Source organism: Dromaius novaehollandiae, chromosome 16 (assembly GCF_036370855.1).
Source record: "Dromaius novaehollandiae isolate bDroNov1 chromosome 16, bDroNov1.hap1, whole genome shotgun sequence".
In the NCBI taxonomy this organism is placed as follows: Eukaryota; Metazoa; Chordata; class Aves; order Casuariiformes; family Dromaiidae; genus Dromaius; species Dromaius novaehollandiae.
This window is the reverse complement of record NC_088113.1, coordinates 18,055,571-18,069,444: the sequence shown is the minus strand read 5'-3', so window position 1 is coordinate 18,069,444 and position 13,874 is coordinate 18,055,571. Positions and strand designations below refer to the sequence as shown.

General features: G+C 57.5%; 1 protein-coding gene across 2 annotated transcripts in view; it reads left to right on the top strand.

The window, feature by feature from the left end:
- The first annotated feature begins 367 nt into the window (after positions 1 to 367).
- LAMA5 (laminin subunit alpha 5) overlaps positions 368 to 13,874 on the top strand; it is an 88,129-nt gene continuing 74,622 nt past the window's right edge. Inside the window, exons 1-2 of one of the 2 annotated variants that reach the window (XM_064521600.1) lie at positions 368 to 793; positions 5,627 to 5,779. In XM_064521600.1, the coding sequence (XP_064377670.1) occupies positions 395 to 793; positions 5,627 to 5,779 (552 nt within the window). In that variant the 5' untranslated portion in view covers positions 368 to 394. The remainder of the gene's footprint in view (positions 794 to 5,626; positions 5,780 to 13,874) is intronic. The other variant, XM_064521599.1, reaches the window with a different exon arrangement.

Here is a 13,874-nt window from a genome sequence, read left to right as displayed (position 1 = left end):
AGAGCGAGCTTTTCCTGCCGATAAACCAACCTATTGGTTAATGGCGTTTAACGTCCCGAAACCCCGGCGAGCCGCACCGAGGCAGCGCAGCGCCGCGGAGACAATGGGCGCGTTGTTTCGCGGCGGCTCCCATCCTTTTCTTGCCGGTTGTTATTATTATTATTATATATATTTTTTTAAAGGCGTTGGGCTTGTTCCACCCCCCCCCCCCCCCCCGGCGGGCGGGGGCTGCGGGGCCGCCGCGAAGGGGTTAAGGCGGCGGCGGGCGCAGCGCGGTGGCGGCGGCCCCTCCCCTCCCCTCCCGCCGCGGGCACAAGGCGCTCGCCGGGGCCGGGCCGGGCCGGGGCCGGGGCGAGGCGGCGGTCGGTGGCGGCGGCGGGGCCGGGGGAGGCTGATGCCGATGTCGCGGCGCAGCGCGCGGCGCGCCGGGCCCCCCGCGGCGGGGGGGCAGCTCCTGACTTCCTCCCCTGCCTCCTCCTCCTCCTCGCCTCGGCGTGCAGCGCCGGTGAAGATGGCGAGGGCGGCGGAGCGCGGCGGAGCGTGGCCGGCCCTGCTGCTCCTGCTGCCGCTGCTGCCGCCTCCCGCCGCCGCCGCCCGCCCGGCCGCCTCCTTCCCCGGCGACGTGAACGGGCACAGCCTGCACCCGCCCTACTTCAACCTGGCCGAGGGCACCCGCATCGCCGCCACCGCCACCTGCGGCGAGGAGGCGGCGGGCGGCCGCGCCGTGGAGGACCTCTACTGCAAGCTGGTGGGCGGCCCGGTGGCGGGGGGGGACCCCAGCCAGACCATCCAGGTAGGGGCCGCGCGTCCCCCCCGCTTTGCCCCGGGGGGGGGGGGGGCCGGGTGCAGGTATCCAAGCCGCTTCCCTGCCCCGGGGGGGGGGGGGGGGGTCCGGGTGCAGGTATCCAAGCCGCTTCCCTGCCCCGGGGGGGGGTCCGGGTGCAGGTATCCAAGCCGCTTCCCTGCCCCGGGGGGGGGTCCGGGTGCAGGTATCCAAGCCGCTTCCCTGCCCCGGGGGGGGGTCCGGGTGCAGGTATCCAAGCCGCTTCCCTGCCCCGGGGGGGGGGGGGGTCCGGGTGCAGGTATCCAAGCCGCTTCCCTGCCCCGGGGGGGGGGGGGGTCCGGGTGCAGGTATCCAAGCCGCTTCCCTGCCCCGGGGGAGGGGGGGGGTGGAGGGGGTCCGAGCCCCCCCGAGGGCCGGCGCGGGGCCCGGGACGCACGTGCGCGCTGCCCTCGAGCCTCGCCGCGGCCGCGCCCCGGCGGCGGTTTTGGAGGGGTCGGGTTTATGCGGACACCCGGTCCCGGCGCCGGGCGGGGAACCGGGCCGGTAAAGGTGCTCGCGTCCGGCGCTGGCAGGTCTCGGCCCCGGCGGTGCTGGGAGGAGCGAGGCGGAGAGCGGCCGTCGGGGCGCTTTCCCGGCGTCGCAGCGGCCCCGCGGAGCTCACAGCCGGCGCTGCGGATGGGAAAACCCGCCGTGCGGTTTAGCAGCTCCGGCCCCCCTGGAAAGAGGGAAGCGCGATCGCAACGGGGCTGTAAAACGCTGGCTTGGTTGCAGGGACCCCGGACCCGCCGCCCTGCCGCGGAGCAGCGGCTGTGGTTTGCGCTGTTGCTGCGGCGCGGGGCAGCTCAGCAGCTGGCGGGGAGCCCCGAGCCGCCGGCCCGGGTTTCTGCCGTCCCTTCTGCGGCGCGCAGCGCCCGTTCACCTGCTGCGATGCAGCAATAGGATTGATCGCCTGTGCTCTATGTATTAGCGAGGAAAGGGAGAGCGGGGAAAACTATCACCCTCTCGGATCCGCAGCCTTTCTTGGCCTTTCAAAGGGGCGGCTTTGTTTTAAGATCAGCTTTAGAAGCATTTCGCTTATTCCGGCCACGCTGGTGTCAGGCTATTTGCAGGTTCCTGGCTGTCGTGTGGTTGCGACGTGGGGTTTTGCCCTGTTTGTAGTGGAAATTGTTAAAGATGTAACAGGAGCGGGGCGGGGGGGAAGCCCGCAGAGGCTTCTCTGAGTTTTGCCACTTTTCGAAGTTAAGGGATCTGTTTCAGTTTGCTACACTGTAAAATAACGTGGCTTGAGTAAGCTCGGCTTTAAGTAGTAGTAGCGGGAGACCATAGGGACCTATTTGTTGCATCTAGAGCAACGTTATCATGTTAAAACATAGTAGCGGCTACTTCTTTACCCTTCCTTGCTGTGTGCGGTTGCAAGCAAACGTGTCGGCTCTGCCGAGCCGGAGCAGCAGCGGCAGGTTGTTCGGAGCAGCCGGCAGCCACGGGGTGCCCGCCGCGGTCCTGCCTCGCCGGACAAAACGCCCCAGCACCGCCGCCGTCGCGAATGCCCCCGGCACCGCAGGGACTGCCTGGACGGGCGCCTGGCGCGAGCATCAGTACAGCCACCTAAGCGATGAGCTCCGCCGTTCTCGTGCTTTCTGCTGGGTTTGGCTCCACGCCGTAGTAGCCTTTCAGAAAAGGCAGCCCGCGGACCTTGAAGTGCGGTATCCTTAAAACGTGAGGGATCGTTACGCCTTCAGAAGCGGTGCAGCCCTGCAGGCGCTTGCCGCGTTTTTGGCACGGCTTGTGGGAAGGCTGGAAGCCTCGTCCGGGAGTTTCCCCGGCTCCGCGCGGGGCTCCCCGGCGGGAGGCAGCGCTCTGGCCGCAGGAGGCCTCGCGGGCTGCGACGGTGGAGGCCCGTCGACGCCGAGGGGGTCTCGCGGGGCGGCTGCCTTCCCTCGGCCCGCTGGCGCGAACCGCGTTTGACGGATTTCGGGGAGTCGAGGCAAAAGGGAGACTAGAGGCTTGGGTCGTCTTCTGATCGCGCTTGCGTTGAAGGCGCTTGTGGCTGGCTGCCTTGCGAGGTGGATTTAGGGTTTAAAAAAGTGCAGCAAGCCTCACTGACTTCCAATCCGTGTATCTCTTGCTTTCATTTAATCCTATCTTCATCTAAGTCCCGCTGCTGCAAAACGCTTGTCTGCGCGTTTGACCACCTCGCTGAGCTGAGGTTCGCCCGAGCAGCATCAGCGCTTCCCGGAGGTCTTTCCCTCTCGCCGTCCCGGGTGGTTTTGGGGCAGATGAGGTCTGAGTTTGTCCTTTACCTGAATGTCTCTGAATTAAGTGGTGTTTTCTTTTGATTTCCTCTAGTCCTAAGTGACTAGCGGTGCTTTTGGTCCCGTGTTTCTCTATCCCGTCTCTCGGGCTCTGCGTGGTTGGATCTCTGATGGCTCGGGTGACCAGCTGAAAGGGGACAATTGTGGCTGTTCCTCTCCATACGTGTCTCGTCCGTGTTTATATATGTGAAAGCATTTGACATTGGTGGTTTAACTGCAGCAGAAAACAAGCAATTTTAGAACAAGTTAGAGTTGCCGCAAAAAAGATGCCTAGTGCAATAGCACCTGCCCGAGTTTGTGTAGGCAGCTGCCCGCTCTGCGAGGCCAGCCCTGCTGGTGGGTCACAAACGTGGACTTTTCCTGTCCAAAATATTACTCTTCCCCCTCTGTTTCCCACCCTGTTCACCATATCCCAAGCGGCCGGGGCTGGGTCACGCTCCCTGCGGTTTTCTGATAAATTAGGTTAGGAGAAGTGATGCTGGGTCACGGCGAGGCCAGATGAAGCGGGACAAAGCTGGAAATGACTCTTGCATGTTTATGCTCAGCCCTACTGAAACTCTGCCTGCCCCTGGAGCCGGTGTGTCCGAGGGTCCGGTCGCACCTCCGACGGCAAGCTCAGCTCGCCGCTGTCCCGGTCCCAGCCGCAACAGCCAGCGCCCGCGAGCCGTGCGGCAGCGGGGAGGGGAACGTCGGCGTTGCAGGTGCCTGGTAGCTTACCCTAATTTTCAGTCCCCTCTCATAAAACCTGAAATGCCTGTTGTACGTCAGCATGAACTTTGGTTCAAAATTGTCCTTAGTTCTGTAGCACGAATTTAAAGTGCGAAAGCATCTTATCCCCATTTTGTAATCTTGGCTTTCTTTTCCCCACCTCCCCTCCTGCCCCCCCGATTTATATAGTGCAGTAGAAGTCTCCATGCAACCTGTTGCACCGGTTCCCTTCAAAGGCTTGCTCTTCGGTGGGTCAGTTTTATTTGGTGAGCGTCTTTCCTCCCTCACAGGGCTTTTAAGGGGGCTGTGCCCTGGCCCTCTGGGCGCAGCGGGAGCTCGCCGCGCGGGCAGGGGGGCTGTACCCGTCCTTTGGCCCTGTGCTTGCCTGGCTGCTGGTTTCCTATCTCTAGCCGAGTTAGTTAAAAGGTGTGCTTGTTCGGAACAATTCGCGTTGCATAATTGGCTGCAAATAATACACCGCCAGCTGTGGGGAGGAATGCTGGGAATTCTCCATTTCCTTCGGGATTGTGGTGCCCTCCGGTGTTGGGGGCATCTGGAAAGTCGCGAGCGGTTGCTCTGCAGGATCTCTGTCTTGCTCCGGTCCTTGTAGGGGTGCAGCTGGAGTAGAGGGGAGTAGATTGTCCCTGTCTCCGGACCACGGCCCTGGTATAATACTGAAGCTGGCTGCAGCTGGGATGGAGAAGGGCAGGATAACTGCACCTTTTGAAGGAAAACTGCCTGTAACAGAGTTCCCTTGTGGGATGCTTGTGGCAGCAATTCAAGTGACGGAGCAGAGGCTCCACAAAACACACAACTTGACAATTTGGGGGATATTTGCAGGCTCTATTGAGAGTTGGTAAAATCCATTTGTGGATTAAATGGGAAAGAAAGAACTAGCCGTAGCAGCTCGGGCCTTTGTCTGATCCTGCCAGGGAGGTGCTGCTGAAGTTGCAGAGCTGTTTTCTCTGGCAGCGTGTCCAGGGAGCTGACAAAGCAGCCTGCACCGCTAAAGCAAGACAGAAAAGATCTCGTGGGTTTGCTTGCAGCTAGGTGCCCGGGCAGCTGACAGCAGGGGCTGTCCCTTCCCGGCCTCGCATTGTAGCATCCCCAGCAAAAAGGGGACTTGGCTGCTAGACTGTTAAGCATGAAAATGTAGTTGAAAGGACTATACTTGTGAAATGAATAGGCTGACAAGCACCAGAGGGCTGTGAGATGAATAGAAGAACTGCCAGTCTGTGTCCATCCTCGCCCGGGAATGGTCAGGATCCAGCTCAGGATCTCGGGGGTATCTGCAAGGCCGGCAGCCTCCGTAGAGAAGCCGAAGGCTGATGGCCCTGGAGCTCGGGCCGCTCGCTCCCCGCGGCAGTGCAGCCTCTTACCCTGGGGTCAGCAAAGAGGGGCCTGGCCTCCCTGCTGCCTGCTCTTTTGCATCTGGCACCCACTTTCTGTCCAGGTCCCTCTACCCCAGCGCTCGGTGCATATCTGACATGCAGGCAGGCAGTCCAAATTCTACGTTAGTGTGGTTTTTTGGGGGGGGTTGTCTTTTTTTCCTCCAAGCTCTTCCCTGGTCCATTTTCAGTCCCTGCTCTAAATTGGTGCATACAAAAAGTTGATGTATCAGTTTGCACCATCAGGCTTGGATCCTGTATTTTCTGAATTGCTCCGGTACCGTCTGCTTTGTGTCTGTGTTCCTGCTAGACTTTCTCACCCAGGTAGTCGGGCTCTTTCTCCCAATACTTGTAGATGCAGGTTGGAGGGTACCACTGCTTTGTGGTGTGTTTTTCTGGCTGCAGTTAAACGCTGTTTTTGTTCTTTCCAACAGGGCCAGTACTGCGACATCTGCTCCTCTGCAAACAGCAACAAGGCTCATCCCATAACCAATGCCATCGATGGGACCGAGCGCTGGTGGCAGAGCCCCCCTCTCTCCAGGGGGCTGGAGTTCAACCAAGTCAACGTCACCCTGGACCTTGGACAGGTAACCCCCGTCCTTTTCGGTGATGCTGTAGGCCATGCTGGCAAGGACCTGCACCTCTCTGCTTCCAAAGTGCTCCAGTGATCCTTGCTCAAGGGGCGAGACCAAACCCTCTCGTTTAATGACAGGGTAGGAGGCTCGGGGAGAAAACGCTTTGGTCTGTCTTAAATACAGTCTGTGCTATTTACTGTTGACGCTTAAGGTCTCCCTAAAAGTTGGGTCAGGCAACACCGCTCATGAAAACCTGCCGTGCTACGCAGGTGCCGTTGGGAAGCGAGCGCCCGGCTACCGAAGGGGCAGCCGGATGGGTGAGCTTCACCCCAGAACGTGTTGCTGCCAGATCCAAACTGCAGCTCTGAGGAGTTTAAGGTTACGCTGTAAAACTTTAACTCGTGCATTTAAATCCTTGGGGCTCTGAAAGAGCAAGTCCATTCTGAAGGTCTTCACATTTAAAATAGAAGGAAAAAAAAAAAAGGGAATGACAATGGACCCTTGGTCTCTAGTGCTGGCAAGTCAAAGAGCATTAACATCGTAGCAGCTCTGGCGACCGGCCCCCGCCGCCTCCTCTGCAGCTCCTATTCAGCGTCGAACCGTGTTATTCTCTCGGACCTTCCTCAGCACAGGGAAAAGTGTCGGAAAAGATGTCCGTTCTGAAAGCTGCCGGGGCGGGAGGATGTTATAATTGAGAAACCTAAAAGGCTGCGGGACGTGTGTCTGCTTTTCGGTCCGAGGCCGCTGCTCTGGCCGCTTGGATCGGGGACCTCCTCGGCCTGGGGGCAGCCGGGGCAGGGAGCGCGGGACGTGCCCCTTTCCCCACGGTGCCGCGCAGCAACGTACTCAATACTTATGTTCAGTATTTAATTAGACCCAGCGCATTGCAGGGCATCAGCAAATGGGACCCAGAGAAGGGGGGACGGAGCATCCCCCAGGGGAGAGCAGACGGATCTGACCCAAAGCCAGGCCCAAGGCTGCTGGCCAGTAGCCCCAGCTGCCCGGCTGCTGGCACAGGGTGGGCGGAGGAGGCTGGGAGCAGTTCAGGCCTTGGAATTCACAATTTGGGACACTCGCTCTGAGTCTCCTTATGCCAGTTTAGCAGTTAGCTGCTGGAGCACCCCGGGAGCGGCAGGGATAGGCGTTCCTCCCCTCTGCCGCGCTTCCCTGGGCTCTGCCAGCAGCCGTGCGGCACCGGGGGCCGAGCACGGGTCACCCCCGGGCAGCGTGGCTGCTTCGTCGCTCAGGCAGCCTTTCGGGGTGTGACTTCATTTGGGAGCTTCCTCAGGTTGCCCTGAGTTCAGGTCTGGGTGGGCGCTGAAGCTTGGCACTAGCTTTGCAGATAGCTTTTACCCTCTCGCCCTGGGTTAAGGCTCGTTTGCAATCCTTGTTTGTAAGGGATCTGAGCATCTCTGCAGATCTGGGACGTATTGATGGCTATACCCTTCTGCTAGGTGTCTCAAACGTTTTAGTCCCCAAGATCCTCTCTGATCCGCTCCCTGCCCAGCTGTAGCAGTCGCTTGGATCCTCTCAGCGCTCTCCATAAACGCGTTGTGTCCCGTGAGTGCCAGCTGTCTAAAGCCGTGCTACGCGCAGCACCAGCAAAATGTCCCCCGGTGCCCTGGGCACGATGTGCATGGTGTAGTCGCTCCGTGGGCCAGGCCTCCCGGCGCTGGAGGCAGCGGGCTGATCCCGGTAACCCAAGTGGGTGGCATCTGTTGTGCTTCTTGGAAACCTCCTGACTAGCAGGAGTTGGCTGGGTGGGTGGATCGTTCGCGCTCCCTCCCCTGACCAGGGCCAGCCCACGGCACAGCTTGCTCCGGTTGCTCGCTGCTAGTCTGGAAGGGGGTCTTCAAAGGCCAACTTACCTTGCAGTCTTCCCCTCCTATTTGTGATTCCTTATGTAGATCTTCTGGCTTCAGGCCAGCGTTAACCACTGTGACATGCTCGCAAGCTGCTGAAGTCTGGCTTTCCTGGGGGTTTGCAGCCTTCAGAGCTGGGAGCCAGTGCCTGGAATAATATTGGGGGGCTGGAATACTGCTAAAAGTGTGCTGGCATAAGGTTACCTTCTGTTTTCCACCCTCCTCTCCCCAGCTTCTGCATGTGCTCACTCGTAGCCCGGAGCGGGGGGATTGCACCCTCGTTCCAGCAAGGTCGGTAGCAGAAGCTGTACGTGTGGTGCTGGTCGTGGTTGCCTCGTCCGCTGGGCTTGTAGATCCCTCTGGTTCCCTCCTGCCTTTGCAAAGTATGTGGTTGCCCAGCTTGTCCCAACAGGAGCACAAGCCTTAAGCTTCAGCCCACTTTTAGCAGCTTCCTCTTTGTAGCAATTACATGCAATAGGGGCATGTGTAAGAACCTGCTGAGACTCCTGATGGGAGCCACTTCTCTGCTTTTCCCTCTTTTGTTTCGGTGGGTCAGGCAGTAGAAACAAGGTGAAACGTTACCGAATCCCTAGTTTCCTCCTTTTGAAGCTGAGGCTGGTTGAAAGGGAGGAAGGTGAAGACAGGAATTCTCCGGACCGGCCGGGTCTGCAGGGCCCGTGCTGCAGCAGGCCGCTGTAATTGGAAGCGAGGTTTGGAAATTCCTTGGATACCTGCGAAACAGCGCAGGTAACACCCTCGGAGGCACGCCTGAGAGCAGGGGGTTGGCTGGCAAACAAGGCCTCTCCTTTCCCACGTAGCCCTCCAGGGAGCTCTTGGACCAATTAAGATTTAATTGAAGGGGCTGAGGGTCTCTAGAAGCTCTCGTCCCTTTGGGGTCATTACTAGTGCCGTGAGTGCCGATGCTGGAGGACAGCTGGCACGGATGCTGTGGTGCAAAGGGCCCGTTGCCGTGCTTCCCCGCTTCTTCTGGAGTCGTTACTGTTTAATTACTAGCCAGAACCAAGTCGCTCTAGCTTGTGGCAAGGCTGTGGCAACGGGGAGAGATTAAGGAAGCAGCGTGTTGGTCTTTGCTGCTGGCTGAAAGCTTGCTCTCCTCACCGGGATGTTAAAATCCTCTGGGAAGGAGAGAGGGAGGAATATCGTTTGCAGCCAGCAAACAGCAGTTTAGCAAACCGCTCGGGCCGGCCACCCAGCTGGCGCGAGTGCATTGCATACTCGCGTCATGTCATCTCAGTGCCAGCGGTGGCTTAATCTTAACGGCTTCATTGGCAGGGCGGATCAGAGCTCCCAGCGTCGGACGGGAGGAGGTTGTGCCGATTATCTGCCGGTGGGGGGGATCGGTCTGAACGGCTCCCGCCGGGGCTGCAGCTGCTCCTGCCTCCTTGGCGAGGGGCAGTTTTGCTTTTCAGAATGGTTAGGGTGAAAAAGTGGAAAAGGAGGAAAAGTCACCTGGAGTTCCCATGTCATACCATGATCTGGGAGCTAGAAATAAGGCAAACAACTCCAAGGAGGAAATTTAGTGATCTTAGGAGATCTTGTGCTTAAAGATTTAGTGTATTTATAATTTAGGATGAGAGATTGGGTCACTCCACGGGTCTGGAGAGTCAAAATACAATGTCAAGGCACCATGTTGGAGCACGGTTCAGGTTTCCCGGGGTGGAGGAATTGGAGGATGCCGTCCCCGTGAGAGGGCAATCCTCTGTGTTGTGGTGTTGCTGGATAATCCGAACTTGTCCTCAGATCAGGTCATCCTGTTCTGGCCAGCTCGAAGGGCGATGGCCCGTGGTGGGACTGCGAGGCTCCTGAGCCCATTCCGCTGCTTAGCTCCAAGGTCTTCCCTTTCCTGCCTGGAGCCTCCAGGTCAGCTGGAAAACGGGGCAGCATCTGGTGGCTGGGGCCCCTGCTGCACAGGGGCTGTGCACGCCAAGCAGAGGGACAGGGGACCGTGACTCACCGCCACCACAGCAATTGTCCTCCGTGATCCTGTTGTGATTAAGAGCCACAGTGGGTGGAGGGGAGGAAAGGGTGTGATGGAAGCTTTTTTCTTTTTTTTTTTTTTCCAAGTAGGTTGTTTGAGTCAGAGCTGACAAAAATCAGGAGGTTTAAAGAAACATGAATGGCTGGCTTTCCGCCAGGGCCTGACATCTTCCTTGCATGAAGGTGAACCCAGGCCAGCCCTTTCCAGAGATGTTTATGGATAGCTGGTGCTTTAGGATAAATGCTGCGGAGAGGAATGCTTGCAAATCATGCAAGAGCAGGAGCTTCGTGCCAGTGCTTGCCTGGGGTTAATTACCACAGCGAGAAGGTGGTGGATAGCGTCCCCCCACCCCCCCGAGATTCCTGGCCCTGGTGACACTGGAGAACAGCAGAACTTTGGACCGAAGCTTTGCAGAGTTTTGGTTTACACCCCCAGAGGTATTTACTTCTCATCCTAGTCAGGAACAGGATTTATGTCTGAAAGCCTCTACTTCAGGGGTAAGTTAGGTCTGGCAGAGCTGTGTCTGGCAGTGCTCGGACCCAGCCTCGTGAGGATGCTGCACGGCCCCGCTGCGGCACTGCTCCCAGAGGGCACGCAGCCTCCCCTCCGTCCCGGCCACCCGCGGGAAACGGCTACCTCCGCTCACCTCGGTCACCCGGGGAGAGGAGAAACCTCCTCCCTTGCAGAGCTCCAGGCTGCTACTGCTACCAAGCAGCACACTTAAAATGCAGGTCACTTTAGACTTTATTTAAAAAAAAAAAAGAAAAAAAAGTTGCATTCATTGGTTGCTTATGAAAATAGAGAGAAAGGAAATGAAAGGGATTGAGAATTGAGTTCTCAGGGCTAGTCTGAAGGAGCCTTTCATAGCCTCGGCGAGAGATGTGTCTAGGCAAAGGAGCAGGTTGACAGCTTACCTTGCATCTTGAGAAGAGTTTCTCGGTTTTCTAGTAGTTACAGTGGGATCTGTCAAAGCTACCGTTTCTCCTGGCCCCTTGTTGGGCCAGCTGGTGAGCTTATGAGTGCCAAGCTTGCAGGTTCTGGTACGCGGCTGAATGCCCAACTTGCATGAGCAGGTCGATCCCTTTTGTGCGTTTTGTTTTAAGCAAACTGGTTCCTTGTTAACTAATATTAAATTCCTAATAATTTTTGATAGGTCTGGGCTGGGTTCTGGGTTCAACATCGTTGAACGCAAATATAGTACCTGGCCTGGCACAATGCTCTTAAGTCTTCCTTCTTGTTAGTCTCTAGCCTCCGTTTTATTTTCATTTACATGAAAATAGTAATGGAAGTTGCTCTTGGAGACCTTTAGGAGAGCTCTTGGAAGGACTGATGGAAGAAATGCCTTCCAGACTGAAGGGTTGAGGCTCACCTCCCTGCCCCTAGCAAAAACTTTCAGGATGCATATGAATCTCATGTTTATTCACTGTCTTAGTTAATAAAATAAGATCCATCTTATTTAGAAAACTCATGAAATCTCAGGGGACAGCAGGGGTGTGTTTTCCCTGGAGCACTGCAAGAACGGATGAAGCTTTGGAGATTTTGGTACATAATTCTGTTTTTCTGTCCTCTTTCTTTAAAGACCACTAGGTCCTCACCGCGTGAGGGGACGTCTGTGAGGAAAGGGTGGCAGGGCCTGGTGACGCATATCGTGAGCTTTTGCACCTTAAGTAAAGGGCCAGGGCAGAAAATCCCGAACAAAGACATTCTTTCTCCAAATTGTTCCCTGGCACTCGGAGCAGCAGCAGTATTAAAAATAAAGCATGTTAAGCAGGCTGAATGGAAACCCTTTGCTCTCAGCTGCTGAGGCTACAGTCTCTTCTGCGTGGGTCCTCTGCAATTGCCATAAAATCCTCCAAAAGTAGATCAGGATCTGCTTGTTTTTAATCTCTGAAGTCCTGGCTGCGCAGGCTGCTGTGGCTTGGGGCTCCCGTTTCAGCAGGGGATCCCACTTTCTGGGCTCCCAGGAGGCTTCCGGTGAGAAGACAGGCAGGGCCGGGTCGGTGGTGCAGCGAGGGTCCGAGTCCCTCCGGCCGGGAGGGCAAACCCCTCCTCTCCCCTTCAAACAGTGCTGCAGGGGCAGGTGCCAAGTTTGCTTCTCCAGGATCCGGAGCAGCGCGGGCTGAGATTCCTCTTCTCTTTGTTACTGCCGTAGCTGCTTGCTGCAAGGGGAAAAAATGTGCAGAATGCCATTTTCGGTAAATCATGGGTGACATGTGAATTTTAATTCTATGTTACACTTCTGTCATGACCCGGTGCTGCTTAAAATCAATTTTCCAGGGCTGGAATGAGCAGATAATATTTCACTTGTAACCTCTCTGCTTCCCAAAAGACCCGTCGTGCCCTCGCACTTCTGTCCAGCTGCAGCTGCTGGCAGTGGGGCCGAGGGAGCGTGGGCCGAGGGCTCGGGGCTGTGGCACCTTTCCTGGGCTCGCAGGAGGCTGCTGCTGCTTTTCCTTTGCATCTCATACGCGTGACCCTTGTGCTTCCGCTGCACAGGCTGCTCCTTCGAACAGCTCCAGGTAAAGACTGATGGAAGGATAATCACTCTTTTTAAAAAGTGCATGCAAGGTTTCCAGTGTAAGCTCTTCCTCGGTGTGACTGTGTATTTTGACTTTGGCGTGAGGAGCAGCAGGGAAGCTGCCGGCAGAGCCTCCGCCGAGCCGGGCCCCCTCCCCGCCGCCCGGCTGCCGTTCCCCCCGCGCCCTGGGATTCCTCGAGGATGAGGAGAAGGCCCGGGGCGAGTGAGCAGCTGGAAGGCAAGCCTTGCCGTTTCTTGCTGTTCAGGTGGCTGCTTGGCCGGGCCGGTGAACAGGAGCGCGCCGTGACTCGGGTGTGAACGTGCGGATAGGCGTGCTCCGGGGTCAGCTTCAGCCGGCCAGGTTGGGGCTGTACCAGGCGAGCTAAAACAGACCAGAACCATCTAGGTCAGGCCTCTTTTTACCAGAAAGTTGTGTTTTCCCACTTCAAACAGGTGTTCGGGGCCCTTTTTTTGTAAGGGCCAGTGTACACAGCCAAGGCAAAGATTCCCAGCTCTGCACCGAGCACGCTGGCGTCTTGAGCAGTTGTGTTAGTGTTTTCCGAACTTCCACTTTTGTCTCCAAAGCAGGACTAATGCATCCATCTCCGTTGCTTTGTGCATGCTGCCTTTACCAAGCTAGAGCCCCCCAAGCGTCGGGGGGACAGGTACAAAACCGGTCTGCTGGTAGGAGGATGATTTCTTGAGCCAAGGCCCCCCCGAAGCTCCTGGCTTTGCTGCGTGCAGCCCTGACCTTGAGGCTGCCTTCGTCTTCGCTGTGTCCATCCTCCTCAGACAAGTAACATCATCTCTCGGCACCGTGGGGTGGTTAGTTGTCCTCGCACTCGTGCCGTGCGCGTGCCCCCGAGGGCGCGCTGCTAAAGCTGAAGGCCCGTTGGCTTGGAGATGCTGCCGGGCCGGCGCTCCGTGAGCAGCCGTGGGTCAGGACACGCGCTCGCCCCGTGGCCTTGCGCAGTAACGTCAGCTCTCGGCCTGATGGCGGTGGAAAGTCCCTCCAAGTGGGAAGTTCCTCCTCCCCGAGCAGGTCTCCGGGAGCTGTCCCTGGCCTCTGCGGCTCCTGCGCTGCCGCTTCCCGGCTCCGATCCGCTGGGCTGGCAGGGAAGGTGCTAAAAGGCCCTTGCGATCGTGTGCCTAATCGACCTCCCTGCTCCCTCAAGCCTGCTCTATCCCCCCTGCTCCTTTCTTTTGATGCTTTACCAAGCCTGGCTTAGCCCTGCTTTCATCGCTCTGCCTCATCCTTTTATTACAGTCGTAAAATGTGGGCCTCCAGGCCGTGCCCAGCCTTGATCCTCGCCGCTTCCTGTTCTCCGGGTTGAACGCTCTTCAAATCCCACACCTCCCTGCCTGTGCTTAATGCCAGGCAGTGCGGTATAAATAATACACCGCTTCCGTTTCGATAGAAGACAAAAGGGAGGTGCGTAGAAAGATGCAAAGTGAGAGGCACAAGCCTGGAGTGATGGGACGGAGAAGTCTTTCCGAACGTACACTGCAATTGTGTTGGGCAACACAGAAGAGAAGCAAGCTGTGATGCTTGAGATGAAGCTGGGAGCACAAAGAAAGTGTTTTAGCTCTGTGGATGTCCAGGATCAGCTGTGACAAGTTATGGAGATTGATTGTGAGGCTTAGGTGGAGGCAGGCTGCCTGGACAAGGAGCGCAGTTGAAATGCGAAGGTGATGTCCATGTTACAAAGAGGAGCCAGTGGGTTGGTT